Source organism: Rhinolophus sinicus, chromosome 13 (assembly GCF_057876585.1).
Source record: "Rhinolophus sinicus isolate RSI-liver-muscle chromosome 13, RSI-T2T, whole genome shotgun sequence".
NCBI lineage: Eukaryota > Metazoa > Chordata > Mammalia > Chiroptera > Rhinolophidae > Rhinolophus > Rhinolophus sinicus.
In genome coordinates this window covers 24,779,611-24,798,657 of record NC_142513.1, presented here as the reverse complement: position 1 = coordinate 24,798,657, position 19,047 = coordinate 24,779,611, and the positions used below count along the sequence as shown (strand labels likewise).

At 44.2% G+C, this 19,047-nt stretch overlaps 1 protein-coding gene across 6 annotated transcripts; it reads left to right on the top strand.

Annotated features, from left to right (window-relative positions):
* Positions 1-481: 481 nt before the first annotated feature.
* ZNF343 (zinc finger protein 343) lies at positions 482-18,564 on the top strand. 6 transcript variants are annotated; one of them, XM_088789230.1, is made up of 7 exons: positions 482-529; positions 2,630-2,799; positions 4,759-4,884; positions 6,880-7,144; positions 7,315-7,373; positions 10,794-10,920; positions 14,117-18,564. In XM_088789230.1, the coding sequence occupies exons 4-7, from the start codon at positions 7,027-7,029 to the stop codon at positions 15,946-15,948; spliced, it is 2,136 nt and encodes a 711-aa protein (XP_088645356.1). In that variant the 5' UTR covers positions 482-529; positions 2,630-2,799; positions 4,759-4,884; positions 6,880-7,026; the 3' UTR covers positions 15,949-18,564. The 6 variants fall into 6 exon arrangements, with proteins under 6 accessions (XP_088645356.1, XP_088645352.1, XP_088645354.1 ...); XM_088789226.1 differs by having other exon boundaries at positions 14,114-18,564; XM_088789225.1 differs by having other exon boundaries at positions 515-801; positions 14,114-18,564.
* Positions 18,565-19,047: the final 483 nt, after the last annotated feature.

The following is a 19,047-nucleotide window of genomic DNA, read 5'->3' as shown; positions in this document are numbered from 1 at the left end:
GGTCTGTTTCTCCTGCCAGTAAAGTGGGGATGCCCACAAGGGTGCGTGGGCAGCAGGACGCTACACTTCGATGGAGGTCACGGAAGGTGGCGTATATGTTATACTGCCTAAGCCCAGGGAATTTAGCTCGGTGAAGGGCGGAAAAAAAGCCCAAACACAGAATAGCCTTGCAGCCTACACACTGAATCAGCCAGATCCGACAAACGGAAACGCCTTAGGCACATAGAGCCGCGGACCCAGGGGCCGGACGCGGAAACCATCTGCAGAAGGTGTCCAGGAGGTTTCTGGGGAGTGTAGTCTTTCCGGCGCGTGGGAAGAGGGAACAGATTTCACTCTGGAATCACTACTTGTTTTATGCATGGGTGTCTCAAGAAAAGAGACGGGTAGGGCTGTCACTACAGTAGACAATGTTCAGGTCAATTAACCTCGCGGCCCAGAAGCTCCTCCCAGGGAGGCGGGGCCTAAGGGGATTCTGGGAACTGTAGTTCTGAGTGGGGGAAGGCTGGATGCGTTTATAGTGCCTGTTCTGGTGAGCCAGGCACGCCCGGGTCCTTTACGGCGCTGGAAGGAGAGTCGGGAAAGGCTGGGCCTAGGGTTAGGGACCTGGGTAGAGTGAGCCCGGCGGGTTGGGGAGGTTTCACTTTTGAAGAAGGGGGTACGGCCCGAGACGCGCATTTGGGGCAGGGAAATGGGATGAGACTCAGCCAGCTGGGAATCCTTGAGTTGCTGGGCGCTACGCGGATCTTCCTTCTTCTTCGGCTGGGGCGAGTGACCGGGAACTGTAATTTCTTTTTGAAGGAGGTGGGATTATTCTGGGCCAAACAAGTTCCGAGTAGGGAGGTGGCTGCAGTCATGCATCCTGGGGATCATGTGGGCTGTGGGCATGAGTTCAGCCAGGGTCATATAGATAAGACGTGCCCTGTGATGGGGGTGGGAGCGCGGCTCCGGGTCTGTATCCCAGGGTGTTTCTAGCAAAAGAGTACTTAATTGGTTCCTGCGTCTTCGAAAGGTTGTGAGAACCGAGGATCGATCGTGAATGTCAAGTTTTGTTTTTGTTTGTTTGTTTTGGTGGAGCTGAATATGGTCCAGATGGTGATTGGGAGGAGGGCTGTAGGGGGAACCATCTAAGGCTCTGCTGTGCCTTGGTTTGTTAGGGGTGGGTGGGTGGAGGTGAGTTTGATATGGGCAGAATATCCCTAGGGGGTCGTGGGGGAATGTCTTGGGTCTGGAGTCCCTGTAGCTTTTAGGGGGTGGGGGAGGTTTTGGCCTGGGACAGACATCTGGTGGTGGGCTGCACCACTAGGACCTGCATCTAGGCAGTTTTTAGAGGGGGGCGAGTCTGCTTCTTTGGAACCTGTTGTCCCAGGGTTTGTTGCGAGGCAGGGGCTCACTCTGCTTTGTGGCAAAGATCCCGCGTTTGGCTGATTCCCCGGAGCTTTACTTGTCTGCTTTACCCTCATGTGTTGGGGTCAAAACTCTGGTTTGGGGCTTAGGGGAATTAGGTCGGGTGGGGACCTTTGAGGGCTATTGGTGGACTGTCCAAATCACTTCCTGCGTCCGGTGGAGTCCAACTATTAGGACTTTAATTTTTAATGTTTCAGTATGGACAAATCTTAAGCCTACCCAGTAGAATAGTACAGTGAACCCCCATGGATCTGTCACCAGCAACATTTATTAATTCACGGCCAATCTTGTTTCATATGCATCCCCTCCACCCTATGTGTGGGTACACATTGAGAATTGTCGTACCCCACAGGGATTGGTCACTACTGACGTTACCACTGACTCAGCTGGCTAAGGGCATGGCACCCCCACAGCTAGAGTTCAAATCTAGGCACTTTCTAGCTCTTCAGCTTTGACAAGATTCATAACTCTGCCTCAGTTGATCATCAGACCTAACTTATGGGGCCTTTAGGAGGTAAAAGTTGTACAGTGCCTGGTATATAGTAAGAGTTTTGAGTATTTGTTAACTATTACTAATAATGTTACAACTTGAGGCCCATAGACACTGATGGAGTTCAGAACATGCCTCCCCAAGATGTGCCTCTGGCATGTGAATTATTTTGAGCTGAAGGCAAGACCCTGCAAGCTCACGAGAAACTTTAACCTCTTCCTTAAAGAATTTAAATGTGGGGACTTGCCCATAATAAGAGTTATTACCAGAGATAATTTTTTATGACCGATGTTATAGGGCAGGACAAACATCTAATTACTTAATATCTGTTCTTATTATCATCCTGCAAATGACCTTCCTCTTCTCTGAAGCCCCAAGGCACCTTACTTTGTCCTTAGCTCAGAATGCCACATATACCTCACTTTTCCCTTTCTGTCTCTGAACTGCTAATGTGTGTGGGGTTCCCATATGTACGTATGTCATTAAATTTGGTTATTTTCTCTTGTTAACCTAATCTGTCTCATGTAGACTTAATTGTTAGACCAGGCAGAAGAACCTATAAAGGTAGAGGAAAGTTTCTTTCTCCCCCACAGCACAAAAAGGGTGGATTCCTTACTTAATAATAGCATGTCAGGGCAGGCTGTGCTCTGATGCCCATACTTGACTCTGTCCCCAGAAGCTGTCTACTTACTTCTTTGACAGATCTGATGCTTTTTTTTTCTTTTTTTTTTAAAGGATGAAGAGCACTCCTCATTTTAAACTTGGGGATTTCTAGCCTGGTATTTGGGGGCTGAGAGACTGTCCTGAATCTTACACTGCCTGTTCCGTCTTCAGGTCCACTTTCTCATGTCCCTGCCTATGTAGGACAGTGTAGAGAAAGTGAGCTCCTGGAAGCCCACTTTAAGGTGGGTACCACTCACCTTTCACATTCCTTCAGTGCTTTCTGTGCTCCGAACTAGGGGTGAATTTCCTTTGCTCATCCTGACATCTTGTGTTCTGAAATGTCCCATTTGAGGCTTTCTGAATCTTGTGAAGGCAGTATTTTTTTATTTTTATACTCTCATGTGGCCCTTGGTTAAGTCATAAAAAGGCTTATTGGTTTGAGTTACTATTAAGATCCTACTTGTCAAGGCCAGATGACAGATTCTTTGAATTGGAAAAACGTCTAAATTGAAAAAAAAAAAAAAAAAAAAAAAAAAAAAAAAAAAATATATATATATATATATATATATATATATACACACACACTTTTTTTTTAAAGCGAGCTCTCATTTTGTTATAATGGCTAGTCATTAAGATTCCTTCAATAAGCTAGAAGGACAGAAATTAGAACAAAAATCAAACTCCACTCAAACCCTTCTTGTTTGCCTTGAGCCGTTTAAAGATATTATAAAAAATCAGGACATTGGAAGTACAATTGTCCTGTACTTAAATAGAAAGAGGAAAGAAAAAAAATGGGAAATGTTACTAAAGACTAAAAATTTTATATCCTAAGAGCTCATCTTGGTAACTGTCAGGTTGGAAGCTTCAAAATATGGCCAGACAGAAATGTGGGCTAAACTCCATTTATGGCTAGGGTCCTACCAAACTGCTGCCAGCCCTTAAGAAAATTATAACCTAAAATTACAATGGCAATTATGAGGAATGTTCCAATTAGATTAGATCATTTAAAAGTGTACTTAAAGGCAAGGGCTTCCAAATCAAATACACAGTATGAGATACCTATTTTTAATTGGTATGCAAGAGCCTACATTAGGCTTCAAAAATTCTAAAATAGTTTCATTGAAAGATTTGTTATAATAGGCTAATGAAAAAATAAAGAAATAAAACAAAACAAAAGACTATAAAACTGATGTTACCTCTTACAGGCGATTGTCCTCAGATATCTTTTGCTCCTTGGTCTAAGGCCAAATGAAAGCCATGATTGGAGAATTTCTTAAACTCAGGGAGGATCCTCAGAAGTTTTTGTAAATGAATTACCTCCTGATCCAGTGAGAAAGGGAAATAAAATCTCATGTTGTTCCTTCTCAAATCCAGACCAATTGTTTATTTATCCTCTTTCTCCCAAGGATAGCTATTGTCTCTATCCTAAGAGCTTGGCTTGGCTTTCTGCCTGCCTGGGACATGCAGGCTGTCAGTTCTTTTCTTTGGCTATCAGAGGGAATGACTCTGAAAGTGAATAGCCTTTGTACCCTCTTGAGTCCATGGAATCATTTAATACTGCTAGAAATATTTACTGTTTGCCCTGGCTGAAACCTGACAAAATATTTGAAAGGGTTTAATAACTTTTTTATCAGAAATTTGGTAAAATTGGAAGCTGAAGATTCAGAGCCTGATAAAAAAAATTTTAAAGACCTCCTCCCCTAAGTTAAAATAAAACTATTCAGAGGGAAAGAAGCAAATTAGGGATGATGTGGTTGGACAGGTAGGTCAACCTATGACATCATTTGAGAAATTGAGGGCAATTGTCCATATCTTAACAAATCTTTGCAAAACCAGAAATGCAGCTGTAGAAGCAGTTCAAAATCCACCTATCTTCACCATCCTCAATTAATAAGATTGAAGAAAAAAAATGGGACATGAGGGTGTTTTTGAAAACATTGCATCTCTGGCTCCAGGGCTCCCTTGCTAAGTACAAATAGAAATCTTAATTGTCTCCTCCAATAAGAAAAAGCCTTAACCATGTGAGTGGTCTCCCCCTGTAAGAATGTGCCCCTACCCTATTGAATTCAAGAGTGACCACATGACTTGATTTGCATATGTGGGTGTGGTCAGAAGTGTCACTTTAGGTAGAATATGTAAGAGCCTGAGTATAGTTCTCCATCTTTCATTGCCCTCTATCACTCTCTCTACCACTTGTACAGGCCATGTTCTGAATAGAGGCTACACTGTTAGCCTCAGTCCTGGAGTGAAGATGACTTTGAGCCTAATTCCAGTTGACACGTGACAGACATGGAACTGGATTGAGAAATAAACTTTCATGACTTTACGTAAGTCACTTGATTTTGGGGGGAGTATTTGTTACTACAGAATAACTCGGCCCATCTTGACACAGACCCCTTTCTCCACTTCACCCTAACCCCTAACCCTAACCCCTAACCCCTAACCCTAACCGTAACCCTTAACCCAAACCCTAACTCTGAGGGTCTTGTATTTTCCAGTTTGAACTTTTAACGCTATGGACATCTGCTCACTCTGCTTTTTCATTTAAGCATTATTTTACGCAATGGCAAAGAAAAAGCACTTTGGAATGAGAATTTTGAATTCTAGGCTTGGCTTTGACACTTGGTAGTTGTGTGATCTTAAGACAGATAAGATCTTACATCTTTGTTTCCTCCTCTGTGAGGCAGAAAGGATAGCAGTGTCTACCTCCTGGCTGTGTTGTGAAGATTCCTGGACCTGTGCTTAGTACCCAACCTGCTTTATACATGTTAGCTACCAATACTGGTGTTAGTAGGTGGAAGAAGGCTGTATTTATCCGTATTTATCAGCTTAGGCTAAGCTGTACTGCAGCAACACATGACTCCCAAATCTCAGTGACCCACACAAACAATCTAACATTACTCCCAATCTTATTCCTCCTCCTTTCTTGGTTGGCTTTAGCTCAGCACCATGACTTTTTTTTAAATTTAATTTTTATTGGGGAATATTGGGGAACAGTATGTTTTTCCAGGACCCATCAGCTCCAAGTAAAGTTGTTGATTCAATCTAGTTGTGGAGGGCGCAGCTCACTGGCCTATGTCAGAACCGAACCAGCGATGTCGGTGGTTTGAGCACTGCGCTCTTACCAACTAAGCCAACTGGCCGCCCCAGCACCATGACTTTTTACGATAGAACAAAGGCCCCTTCTTGGGAACATACTGCTCTCAGAACATGAGAGATGGACTCATGCAATCCTTAGAAGTGGCATGTCATTTTCACTCACATCTCATTGTCCGAGGCAAGGCCTGATGTCAGGGGGCAAGAAAGTACAATCTTTTTATAGAGAAACAAATAATTGGGAACAATGATAAAAACCTACCACAAAGACCTGTTTTATCCTAATCGCTAAGATTGGCAAAACAACTGTGATGCATTTTTTTCTTACAAGAAGCTCTCATTCTAGTAAAGATAGTCATGTAAATAGAAGATTTGCGGTATGGTGCGATTAAGGTGAGATGCCCAGATTGGACAGAAGAGAGAGTGACTATCTCTGCCTATGGTGTTAGGGCCTGAGTCATAAGAGCTTCTTAGAGGAACTCTAGCTAGTGTCAAAAGGGAATTTGGCAATAATAGGACTGCAATCATTTGGGCTGAGATCCTGGACAGGGTGTCTGTGTTGCTTCTGAAGGTGGTATAGCTCCTAATACCGCTTGCCTTCTTTGGGACCACGTGAGTGGAGGATTTTAGCTTGGGCCCATCAGGAGACACAAATGCACATCTCTGATAAGGCCACGTGGCATACACACACAGAAAAGGAAGGTGGGGTCTGACCTTAACAGAATCATTGTGAGTCCTGGAGCTCTACCTAAACTAAGAAGGACTCAGTTTAGACTTCCCAAACTCCTCAGAGTACAGGGACATAGGGGGATTGAACACTGCTGGAACCCTGGGCCAGGGAGGTCAGGAGCTGAGTTCTGAATACCCCAGTTGTTCTGGAAGGAGATAGTCCAAGGCTCTTTTTCCGCAGGCATTATGCTGTGTCTTCTCTCTGACTCAGGCTCCAGGTGGCAGATATTGATACGAGACATGGAGTTTGTACCTGAGATGCAGTGGTGGGAGGGAATTGTAAATTTTGTCATATAAGGGAGAGTAGCAGGTGACAGACTTGAGGGCCTACAGTCTGGAAAGGAATGAGGGGAAACATCCAAGGAGACACCATAGACTGAGACTCCATATTTGTTGAACAAGGAGAGCGGAGCGGACAGGATCCCTGCTGAGGAGGCGTAGGCTTCGGGCCTACAGTAGAGGTCCTGGCAATGTCAAATTGCTTCTCCATTCCGCAGGCCCTGGTTTCATGGAAACAAGATGTACTTTTACAATAAGGTTCAGAGAAGTCACCCCAGGCAGCGGAAATCGATCTTGAGATGAAATAACTTCTACCTGGCCTCCTGGCAGAATTTCAACACAACAACTAGGCTGACTCAGGGGCTATGACGTTGCCTGATCCTTCTGCCTGGGGAGAACAGGAGTGGGAGGAGATTTTGCCTTTGGAGAACAGGGAAGATATGGAGACCATGAAGAAACTGACCCAAAATCATGCGGCAAAAGGTGAGAGTTGTTGAAGGGCTGGAGAGATGAAGAGGGGGAGCAAGGCTGAGAATGCTTTAGTGACCACAACTGAGTACAGGCACTACTTCCTCCATCACAAGGCTTAGAGGAGCTACTTGGGGAGAATTATGGGAGGCCTGGTTTCTCACAGCTTTCTTTTTCTTCCCCAGGTTTGCCTTCTAACCATACTGACTGCCTCCAAGAAAGGGCAGGAAAGCCCGAAATACTGGTGAGTCGGGGTTGTGCTTATTTTTCCCTGAAGGCTGGCCCATTTCCCAGAGAATAGGCATATTGTGTCTTCTCTTTCTTGGGAAGGGAAAAGGCAATCAACATTTAGGCAGTTCACACCTGTGTGAGGCACTGTATTAGTCACTTCATAATGATTCCTGCATTTCTATGTTTTATTTTCCTTGTTGAAAAATATACCCAAGATTAATAGTAAGAGTCCAGGAAACTGTATAACATAAGGGATATTTTTGAAAAACTGAGATTATTTAAAATTTTAAATATACTATTAAATTTCACTTCACGTCTACACTACCTAAAGGTATCTTTTGCACTAGACATTTTTTTTTTTTTTTACTTTTTTACTATTGAAATTTTTGAACATATATAGCAGTAGAGAATGTAGTAATAATTGAGCCTCAGGTACCATCATCCAGCTTTAACAATCGTCTGCAATGGTCAGCCTTGCTTCATTTCTACCCCTCCCCTGTCCCTCATTGGATTATGTTAGACAAATCTCAGACATCGCGACATTTTCTCCATAATTCTTTATTTTTTCTCCCCATAATTCTTAAAAACAGCTGTAAGAGGGTAGTGGTGGTAGTAATACTATTTATTCCAGAGAGAGAAAGTCTGGTTTAGAGGGCTTTGTGATTTGTGCATGGCCACACTCATCTAGTCTCTGGTAGAGACAGGATTTGAACTCCATTTTCTTTGACTCTCAAGCTCCTGCATCTTCTAATGTATTTTATTGCCTTCTGGACTCTTTCAGCCACATAAATCCCCATTTAGAAATATGGGAGCATGTTTTCCAACCCTAGGGAAGGGGCCTGTATTATTTGATGAACGAATCATATAGAATGCTCCTTAGGTGCAGTGCCTCATCCCTCCTCTCGCATCCCCATTCTCTTCTTTACCAGAAATTTGATGTATTCTTTCATGTGAACGGTGTGTGTGAGATTCTGCAAGCCAAACCAATTGGTTTCTAAGTAGACCATCCTTTCCTCAAGGAGGCTACAAGTTCTTTGGAAAAATAATGTATAAAAACAAGAAATGATGATAATAATAGTAATTTTTACTCTAATGGTTGAAATGGTTACATAATGGTACAGTAAGAGTTGTCACAAAGTGACTAGACTAAAGCTTTCAAGCCAATGTCCAGCCGCTCACAGTTTGTTGACAAAGAAACTAATAGGACAGAGGAGGAGCACTTCTGGAATGGTGGCGTGAGACGCTCCACAGGCCGTCTCCGCAGCGAAACAACCAAAATGATTTAAAAAACTCATGAAACCCAACTATTTAAAGTCTCTGGGAATTGTCCTAAGGACATGTTTCCAAGTTTCCCCAAAAATAAGACCTAGCTGGGCCATCAGCTCTAATGCGTCTTTTGGAGCAAAAATTAATATAAGACCCAGTCTTATTTTAATATAATATAAGACCTGGTCTTATAGCATATCATATCATATCATATCATATCATATCATATCATATCATATCATATCATATCATATCATATCATATGACATAACATAACATAAAGACTGGGTCTTATATAATATAAAACTGGATCTTATATTAATTTTTGCTCCAAAAGACGCATTAGAGCTGATGGTCCGGCTAGGTCTTATTTTTGGGGAAACACAGTAGCACGTGGAGAAACATTTATTCAAGAACATTTACTAAGTCTCAGTGAGAACAGCAAGAGTTCATAGCATGTGGCCCATAACTTGCTCACTTCTGCCCACCCTTCAGCTCAGTGTAATGGAAGCTCTTCTCCAAGTGGGTACAGCCAAGGAGAAGGGGCTCCTTCTCTTCCCAGTTCCCAGGCTAGTACTGTGTTTTTTCCCTGCGAGGGACAGGCCACCAGCAGTTCTCCTTCCTCTTAGCTCAGTGTTGCAGGCAAGCTATCCAAGAGGTCTGGGGTGTTTCACTAGCCCCTATTTGTAGGATAGGAGCTCTGTCCTAGACACATGAGAGCCCTGATTGCCTTCTCCCCAGCTTGCCTGTAGGGCAGAGATTCCATGCCAGGAGAGGCAAGGTGAGAGGGCAGGAGCTGCCTCTCCTGCCCAGTGCCCTGCTCTTAGAGCAGGGGTGTCACTCTGAGAGAAGTGTGACTGATCCTGCCCCAGCTTTGAGCAGTGAGCAGAGGTCCTGCCCAGGAGGAGAGGCCGGTTGGAAGAACAGAGTCCAGTATAGTGCTCGCTAAGGGCACTGGCTTTGTTTGGAACAGAGCATAGGGAAGTTGAAGCCTAAGGGTGCTCTTGAAAACAAGGGAGATTTTGGTGGTGAGTAATCAAGAGGAGGCTGGCAGGTCCATGATAGCAACAAGCAAAATGGCAGATCAGCTCGGAGTTTTAACGGAGAGAACCAGGGAAAGATAGCTGAGAAGAACCCTCCTGGGGTCTCAAATACTGGCCTCAAAACTACCCCTGCAAAAGGGCTTGACTTTAGTTGGATCAGACTGTGGAGCCATTTCTATCCTAAGATGTTGAAAACAAGTGGAGCAATCAGCTAGTGATTGATGGAGGCCACCAGCTGGGTGTGATCCCAACAAAGGCAGACCAGACAGAACCTTAACAGGGACATCAGGGAGAGACACAAAGAGAGCCCTGTTAAAAGGACTGACATTTCTGGAGGGGGAAGGAAGGTCAGAGTGACGTGTGTGTGTTCAAGGCTGCACTTGCTGATAAGCCATATCTTGAGGGGCAGTAGCCTTTATTGAACTGGTTCAGACAAGTCACAAAACATGAACAAGGGACCACAGCAACAGCCTGGGGAGGGGGCAGGTTTGGTATGCAGAGCTGCTACAATCTGTTACCGAGAATGTTCAGTATGCAACAAAAAAATTACATAGGGAGAGAGAGAGAGGCAGGGAGAGAAAGATAAAGGATATATGAATATGAGAATGAGAGAAAGCCTGAGATTTTCCTGGTCTGTAAAGTGAAAATAACTTTTCCGTTGTATGTGTTAAATTGTAATCTCACTGGATTGTAAATTCATCCTCCCTTTATTGGTTATGAACTGTGCGTTGTAAGATACACTGTGGACACAAATTTCCCTTTAAATGGGAGTTCTCCCGCCCAGCCTCAACTCTTCCATCTCAGAATTCCTCCATTACAAAGCCTCCAAGTCACTTTCCTGAGCACAGCTTGAGGTTTTCAAATTGATTCAGAAATCATTTCTCCAGTGAAATCGTAATTGTCAAGGGCCAGGAGTGTGTTGTATGTATCAGTTATGCTCCCCTCAGATTTTAACACTAAGCCATAGTAATGCCCAGAAGAATTTGATGTGGAGAACTTGGGTATTCTGAAAAGAACTAGACCAACTTCTTGCATATCTAGACTCTCCAGCGCCACCAGATATGCTCCTCACGTTGGGAAAATTGATGGTGACTTGCTGTCATTAACTGATGGCTTGTTTATAGGTCCCAGTTACATTCAGGGATGTGGCTGTGGTCTTCACAGAGGCAGAATGGAAGAGACTGAGCTGTGAGCAGAGGAACTTATACAAAGAAGTGATGCTGGAGAATTACAGGAATCTGCTGTCACTGGGTGAGGCTGTGTTCTTTCCTTCAGTAATTCAGTAGAGATTTATTTACCACCAACTAGTATGTGCCAGAAAATGTTATAAACACTTAGAACCCATTAACAAATGAAATAGTAACCCCTGCCCACGAGGGCTTACTTTTTCTGGTATATGGAGACAGACAACAAACAAAAAGTTTCATATACGGGGATATTATGATATGATGAGGTATGTTAGAAGGTGGTTAGCACTACCTAGTAAAAAATAATTTTAAAAAATGGAGCAGGATAAAGGAGTATTGAGTGTGAATGGTGGCTGGCTGAATTTTGAAACTGGGTATTTGAAATCAATGAGGAGGTAACATTTGACCAGAGACATACTGTGGTGAGGGAGTTAGAGCTCTAGGTATCTAGGGTAAGAGCATAGCAGGTGGAGGGACTCGTTGGTGCTAAGACCTTAAGGAAGGGATATGCGTGCTGGGTATAAGGAATTGCAAGGAGGCCAGTGAGACTGGAAGCACAGTTTGCAAGGGGGAGAGTAGTGAGACATGCCTTCTGCGACAGAGGTTAAAATTAAATGTCAAAGTTTGTATGGCTTTTGGGTTTCATAAGCCTTTGTTTTTCTTTTTCATTTATTTAAAAGCATACATTGATTCTGTAAATCTAGGTTGATAAATACTTTTGATTGCCGCACTCTGACTCAGGGATTGGCCCCCTTTTTTTGTAAAGGGCCAGATAGTGGCTGTTTTAGGTTTTGTAGATGATATGGTCTCTGTAACCAGTCTCAATTCTGCCCTTGTAGTGCTACAGTAGCCACAGGCAATACGTACATGAATGAGCGTGGCTATATTCCAATCAGACTTTATTTGTGGACACTGAATTTTGAATTTCATATAACTTTTATGTATCATGAAATATTTCTCTTTTGACTTATTTCCACCTCTTTAAAAATTTACAAACCATTCTTAACTTGTAGACGGTACTGAAACAGAGGACCAGATTTAGCTTGAAGGCCATAGTTTTCCCACCCTTTGTTCTAGATCGCTGTCGTCCAGTATAAATAAAATGTGATCTTTGTGGGTAATTTCAAATTTCCTAGTAACCACATTTAAAAAAGTAGAAATAAATGAGTGAAGTTAATTTTAATAATATATCTTATTTAACCCAGTGTATCAAAATATTATCATTTCAACATGCGATCAATATAAAACATTAATTAGATATTTTTTCTTATACTGAGTGTTCAAAATTTTGTGTGTATTTTACTCTCAGAGCCAATCTTAGTTCAGAATAGCTATATTTCAAGTGTTCAATAAACAGGTATGGCTAGTGGTTACCATATTGCATAATGCAGTTCTAGCTATTCCTATATTTCTAGATATTATATAAAGAAGAGTCACATTTTTGGAGATAGAAACTAGTTTCAGGCAGGCGTTTCTTCAGGACTTTCCTTCAAATGGCATGGCTGTTTCCCTGATGCCAATTAATCCGATTTTCTTTGTTCCATTTTCATCTTCTTTGATGTGTTTTGATCTGATTCCATCTAGTTTGAGCTCCTGCTAATTAAGTGTGGATTCATCCATTTCAATCTGGTTCTGTGTTTTGATTTGGCCTGAGCTAGTCCATCTAACTGGATTTTGTTTATATTTTTATTTTCCTCCGGTCATATTATGCTCTTTTTCTATGTTACTACATTGAATGCGTTCAGAGGAAAATGTTAAAATGACCTGGTTCAAATTAGTCTCGATAGGGGCAGCCTGGATCCTTGCATTTCTTGAAACTGTTTCTTTTGTCTTGCTCGACACCACACTGTTCTGCAGTTCTCTAGCTTCTCGTGTCTCTCTTCTTGGCTTTTCTCTTCTCTTTACTTTGGACTGTAGACATCCACAGGACTGGTGTCACAGACTCCTTTTTTTCTGGGCCTTTGTGAACAATTTGTGAACTTTAACAATTTGTGAACTTGAATGATTTTACCCATCACTTATTATGATGAACCCACTTTCTCTGTCACTGTCTCACCTGTGCTTTATCCTCACATTTCTATTTGGTTATAAGACAGTATAAGTTTATTCTCAAACTTATCAAAAATTGAGATCATACTATTTTCCCTCCTAAACCAGTCTCTTTTTCTCTAATTCTTCACATATTAATGTTACGATGTCTCTTTTTTAAGGGTACTGTTAGAAATACATGGGCCATTTTCCCCTGAAATAATCTATAAAGCTTTCATAGAGGAGATATTTCAGTTAGCATAGGCTAGGTAATGCTGTGATAACAAACAACTTCAAATTTTGGTGGCTTATAATAGCAAATGTTCGTTTTTCACTTTTATTACTTGTGTACTAGTAATTACTAGTTCAGATGGGGTTCAGCTCTATTGGTTCTGGAATCTAGGCAAAAGGACCAGCCTCTGTCTGGGTCATGGGATTCTTAAAGAAGAGGGGAAAAGAGCAACGAAGGAACCACAGTTTGGCTTTTAAAACCAGTTTGAAAGTGGCCCTGATTTTTCACTAACCTTCACTGGCCAAAGCAAATCCCATAGCCAGGTCTGATGTCATTTTGATGGGATTGGTTTGGGCACAAGGTGCCAGAATCCTGAAATTATGGACCATGTCTATCTTGTCCGCTGCTGAATCCACAATACTTAGTAGAGAGCCTAGCACTAGAAATTTCTACGTGTTTGCGATGGGCAACCTGAAATTCAGACTTATCCCATACACAATCTCTTTAATCACTGTTTCATATACTGTCCCCTACATTTGGAAGCCCTACAGACCGAGTGACTTTTTATGTGTATCAGTCTTTTTTGGGAATAAGAAAAGCCATGAAGGAGATTTTCATGTAGCTCATAGGGACTATTACCTCTAAGTAGAACAGAGTTGTGGACAGTATACTTGTATACCAATGTGAATGTCGATGGCTTAGATGATTTATTAGAAAGAAAAGGCTGACTGTGCAGAAGCTGTTTACAAAGCAGAACGCTTACTTGAAAGGCTCCTGGGCTATTTGACATGTAGATGTTTTTAGTGTGGATTTACTGGATTGCAATAGAAAATGGAATTTCTGTGGAATGTAAAGGAATGATTGGTGGGAAACAAATCATGTACATAATTTATCAATAACAGGTATGGCAGGAATACACTCTCTGTCCTAAGACAAGGTGGAACAGCCAGCAGCCCCACTTAGGGCTTCTCTAACTAAACACACTCTCTCTCTCCAGCAGAATCAAAGTCAGAAACAGACTCCTGTTCCTCTTGCCTTCTGGCCCCCTGTCAGCCACTCCTCAGCCAACATGTGCTTCAGAACTTCTCGGGCTTACGTGACTTCCATCCAAGGGATTCTGACCCAGGGCATCAGGAGCAGGAGTGTTTGGCTCAAAGCTGCTGGAGTGAAAACACAGAAGGTCAAGAGAGAGAAGGTGACTGCAGACCTTGGTGTGTGAACACAGAGGAGAGAGAGACCTCAAGTGCATTCCGCAGCCCACCCCGAGGACAGTCAGCAAGTCCTAGAGAAGGAGGCCTGGTGGTGGAAATAGAGCCCAACTCAGCCCACATGGTAAACCCTGTGCAAACGGACAAAGGAGTGAAGGAATTAGAAACCCCGAGACCTGGAGCAGTCAGCTGTCACAGGCCTGAACTAGACCGTAGTCTGAAATCAAACTTTATTACAAACCAGGTGACCCTCTTAGGGGAGAAGCCTTATGTTTGCGGGGAGTGTGGGCGAGGCTTTAAAGATAAGTCAAACCTCATCAGACACCATCGGACACACTCAATGGAGAAGCCTTACGTGTGCATTGAGTGTGGCCGAGGCTTCAGCCTGATGGCAATCCTTATTAATCACCAGAGGACACATTCAGGAGAGAAGCCGTACGTGTGCACAGAGTGTGGGCGAGGCTTTAGCCAGAAGTCCAATCTCAACAGACACACGAGAACACATTCAGAAGAGAAGCCTTATTTATGCAGGGAGTGTGGGCAGAGCTTTAGAAATAATTCAATCCTCATTAGACATCAGTGGACTCACTCTGGGGAGAAGCCCTATGTTTGTCAGGAGTGTGGGCAAGGCTTCAGCGAGAAGTCATACTTCATCAGACACCAAAGGACACACTCAGGGGAGAAACCCTATGTGTGCCTGGAGTGTGGACGAGGATTCGGTGATAAATCAACTCTCAGAAAACACCATAGGGTTCACTCTGGGGAGAAGCCCTATGTTTGCCAGGAGTGTGGGCGAGGCTTTAGCGAGAAGTCATCCTTCATCAGACACCAAAGGACACACTCAGGGGAGAAACCCTATGTGTGCCTGGAGTGTAGACGGGGATTTGGTGATAAGTCAACCCTCAGAAAACACCAGAGGATTCATTCAGGGGAGAAGCCCCATATTTGCCAGGAGTGTGGGCGAAGCTTCAGCGAGAAGTCATCCTTCATCAGACACCAGAGGACACACTCAGGGGAGAAGCCCTATGTGTGTCTGCAGTGTGGACGAGGATTTGGTGATAAGTCAACCCTCAGAAAACACCAGAGGACACACTCGGGGGAGAAGCCTCATGTATGCGGTGAGTGTGGCCGAGGCTTTAGCCGGAAATCATTCCTCCTTATTCATCAGGGGACACACTCGGAGGAGAAGCATGTTTGCAAGGAGTGTGGGCGAAGCTTTAACTACAAGTCGAATCTCATCAGACACCAGAAGACACACTCAGGTGAGAAGCCTTATATATGCAGGGAGTGTGGGCGAGGCTTTTTTGATAAGTCGACCCTCATCATCCACGAGAGGATACACTCGGGGGAGAAGCCTTATGTGTGTGGTGAGTGTGGCCGGGGCTTTAGCCGGAAATCACTCCTCCTTATTCACCAGAGGACACATTCGGGGAGAAGCATGTTTGAAGGGAGTGTGGGCGAGGCTTTAGCTACAAGTCAAATGTCATCAGACACCAGAGGACACATTGAGAGGAGAAGCCTCGTGTATGCAGGGAGTGTGGGCAAGACTTTAGCAATCAGTCAAACCTCATCTTACACCCGAGAGACACCTGGGGAGTTGTCCCTCTGTGTGTGTGGAGTGTGAGTGAAGCTTCAGAGATGTGTCAACTCTTACCAGGTACTGAGGACACATTTAGGAGGCAGGAGCCTTACGCGTGTAGAGTGTGGGTAACTCTAGCTATAAGTTTACTCTCATTGTACAAGGAGGACGCACTTAGATGGGAAGTGTGTGCGCGGGGACTGTGGGTGAGGTGTTACCAGTAAGTCTACATTTACTGAACGTCCAATGGGCAACTTGAGGGAAGTGTCATGTGTTAGGGGAGTGTTGGTGAACCTTAACAAAGGAACAAACAGGCAGGCACAAGATGGCACACTCAGGGAGGAGCTGTGTGTTTGCAAGGAGTGTGGGTAAGGCTCTCATGATCGGTCAGCCTTCTTCTCATGCTATAGGGAGTATCCTTACGTGGGGATACTGTGGAGCTCTGCCCAGACAACCTTATCAGGACCCACACTCCTGCAGCTCTGAGAACTGCTGCTGATGGCTGCAGAGATGATTTTTCCTGTAGGACCTGCTCTCAGCTGCAGGGAACTGCACCTTCCTAAGGGGTGGCTCCTAGCCAATGACTGATTGGTATGGGAGGATAAAACCCCATCCCTCGACTCGGTTGGTTCCAAAGGGTCATCCCAGATCTGAGGGGCCCATCAGACAGAATGATCTCTCAGGTGTACATACATTGCAAGTCAGCTTCTTCCTCTGCCCCGTCCAGCCCTCAGCACCCAATAAACCACTCAATTCTCCATCTCATTGTTTCTCCAGGGAATCCACGCTAAGACATCATAAGTGTACAAGGAGTGTGGACATGGCTTTGGCCATAAGTCACCCTGCACAAACCTCAGTGTCTACGGAATGGAAGCTCTATGTGTGTGGGCAGAATGGGCAAGGACTTAGCAAAAGCACACTTCAGGGCGTTTCAGAGAACAGCTGTTATGGGAGAAGCTTTACATGGGCAGGGAGGGAGACTGTGAGACGCTTTAGCAATAAGTTATACCTCATCTTGCACCAGAGGACACTCAGGGAGAAGACCGGGCTGGGCAGGGTTTGTGGGTGGAGCTTTATCCTGATGTCCCTCTTCCACAGTCTATGAGGATAGTGCTGCCACCACACACCACTACCTCAGTCACCTCAGAGGGGTTTTCAGAAGTCTCGACCCCCGCCGCACCCCATTCTCTGTGTGAGAGTGAAGATGGCACTAACAACTAAATAGACTCGGCCCCCACATTTTGTAATCAAATGGAATGAAAAAGTAGGTTTTATTTAAGTAATCTAATAATGATCAACTTGTCTTATTTTCATATACGAATGCTTTTCCATTTTTTCTTGTCCTCTTGTTCTAGTAAAATCTTTTTAATAGGCTCAAGCTGTGTACCTGAGTCTCTTGTCTGTCTGGAAAGCAATTCACGTTCACAGCCCAGACTTCCTGGATGATTCCAGCCCTTGAGAAAAAAGTGAATCCCAATCAGATAGACTTATTGGGGAACCTGAGTCTTGGCGTGGGGAAGAGGATCCAGGTTCTGGAGACATGCCAGCTGAGGGGAGGGAACTTCCCAGGTTTCCAGGGGCTGGGTAGTCTCTTCTAACCCGTCACTCCCTTTGGCTTCTGTGAAAGCTCCCTTCCCAGGGTTTTCTTCCTCCTAATTTCTATTCAGGTCTCTGCTGAATCCTTCTCTACCCCATCACAGCATCGCTGTTCCTGGTCTGTTCACATCCTGCAGTTCCGGGGACCCTTTAAGCACCCTCCCTCTGCAGCTTTCTAGATTCCAGGCTCAGGTCCTTTAACCGGCCCAATTGTTCTCCAATCATGAATCAGTGCTTTGCGCCTCTTAGCTAGTCATAGGTCTAAAGAACCCTAAGCACAGCTCCAATGCCATGTCCCCTGGCCCTCCAGTTCTAGGATCCAGTCCTGCTAATGACACCCTGCAGCATCCCTCTACTAACTGGTCCAAGACAGCCAGGTCATACCCCAGCCATTGTTTTTCAGCCCATGGAAAGAGGGAGAAACTTTCCAAACTAGGAAAGGTTTGGCCACACCCTTTCCTAGTCCTCCTCCCTCAGAGACAAATTGCCCGATTTGATAACTCCACAGGCCCTGGCTCTGACTTCTATGTCCTGGGCCAATAACTATTCACTGGAGAGGGTCTGCCGAGGCTCTAGCAAGTTTGTTTGCCCAGTTAGAGTTTGCCAGGTCCACAAAATGGACATCAGGTTTTGAAAATCAGAAACCAGCACAGAGTGGTTTTGACACCCCACCAAAGGAGGGGACAGTAAAAGAGATCTGAAGGAATCACTGGCTCCAAGGCCTCTCTCTACTCACTCCCGCAGCCAGGCAGTCAGCTCTCCAGTGGGTCCTGAGTCAGCTCTGGTGAGGAAAAGGTGTCAGCACTGGAGTGTGCGCCCCCACACGTTGACACGTTTCCCTTCGTGGTCCTTTGCCAGAACTACTCCTGTGACATCAACACTTTGCTTGTGGAAGCCATCGAGGGAAAAGTGTCTGTGGGTATGTCATCTCTAGGGTTTGAAGACTGATATGATAGGTCCTCTGCGTTCCAGCTGATCCCAAGGCCCTGCTATTCAGAGAGAAAAACGCAAACAAGAAAACCAGCACCTTCCTTTAAAAAACTAAAGGTATACCCTATTCATTAATTTTAATCTAAAAGTCATTTTGGAGCATAGCCAAACACTTAACTGTCCTTTAATTTAAGAGACGTTTGGGATAGGTTGAAACATGATATTCTAGAATCCAAAAGAAATGAAAGAAGAGTCCTAGAGTTCCACCCACCTGAGTTCTGAAGAGGATAAAAGCATTCCTTCTCTGAGTGTTGGGGCAATAGCTGAGGATTGGAAAACCTCACAAAGCGAGGTTACACACAGAGACAGGCTCCGCCCTCGTCTGCTGCTGATGGAGACCAGAAGGACAGTCCCAGTTTACTCGGCTCACCGAGCCCTAAGGCACAGTTGGCTCTGCAGAACCTCACGCCTGTCGGTCATCAGTTCCCCTTTCCTGACTTCCTATGTCCTCTGGGAACTAAAAGGTTATTTTTCGGTGGGGAGGAAGAGAAGTTAATTTTATGCATTTTAATGCTATTTATTTTCTCTTCAGTGTCTGTTCCAGTCACCTAGAGTAAA

Bases quoted from the DNA above. Each gene is read 5' to 3' on its own strand.
- ZNF343 (XM_088789226.1), top strand. From the start codon at position 7,027: ATGACGTTGCCTGATCCTTCTGCCTGGGGAGAACAGGAGTGGGAGGAG. The intron at 7,374-10,793 runs GTGAGTCGGGGT...GCTTGTTTATAG, and splicing joins CAGGAAAGCCCGAAATACTG to GTCCCAGTTACATTCAGGGA. The intron at 10,921-14,113 runs GTGAGGCTGTGT...CTCTCTCTCCAG, and splicing joins CAGGAATCTGCTGTCACTGG to CAGAATCAAAGTCAGAAACA.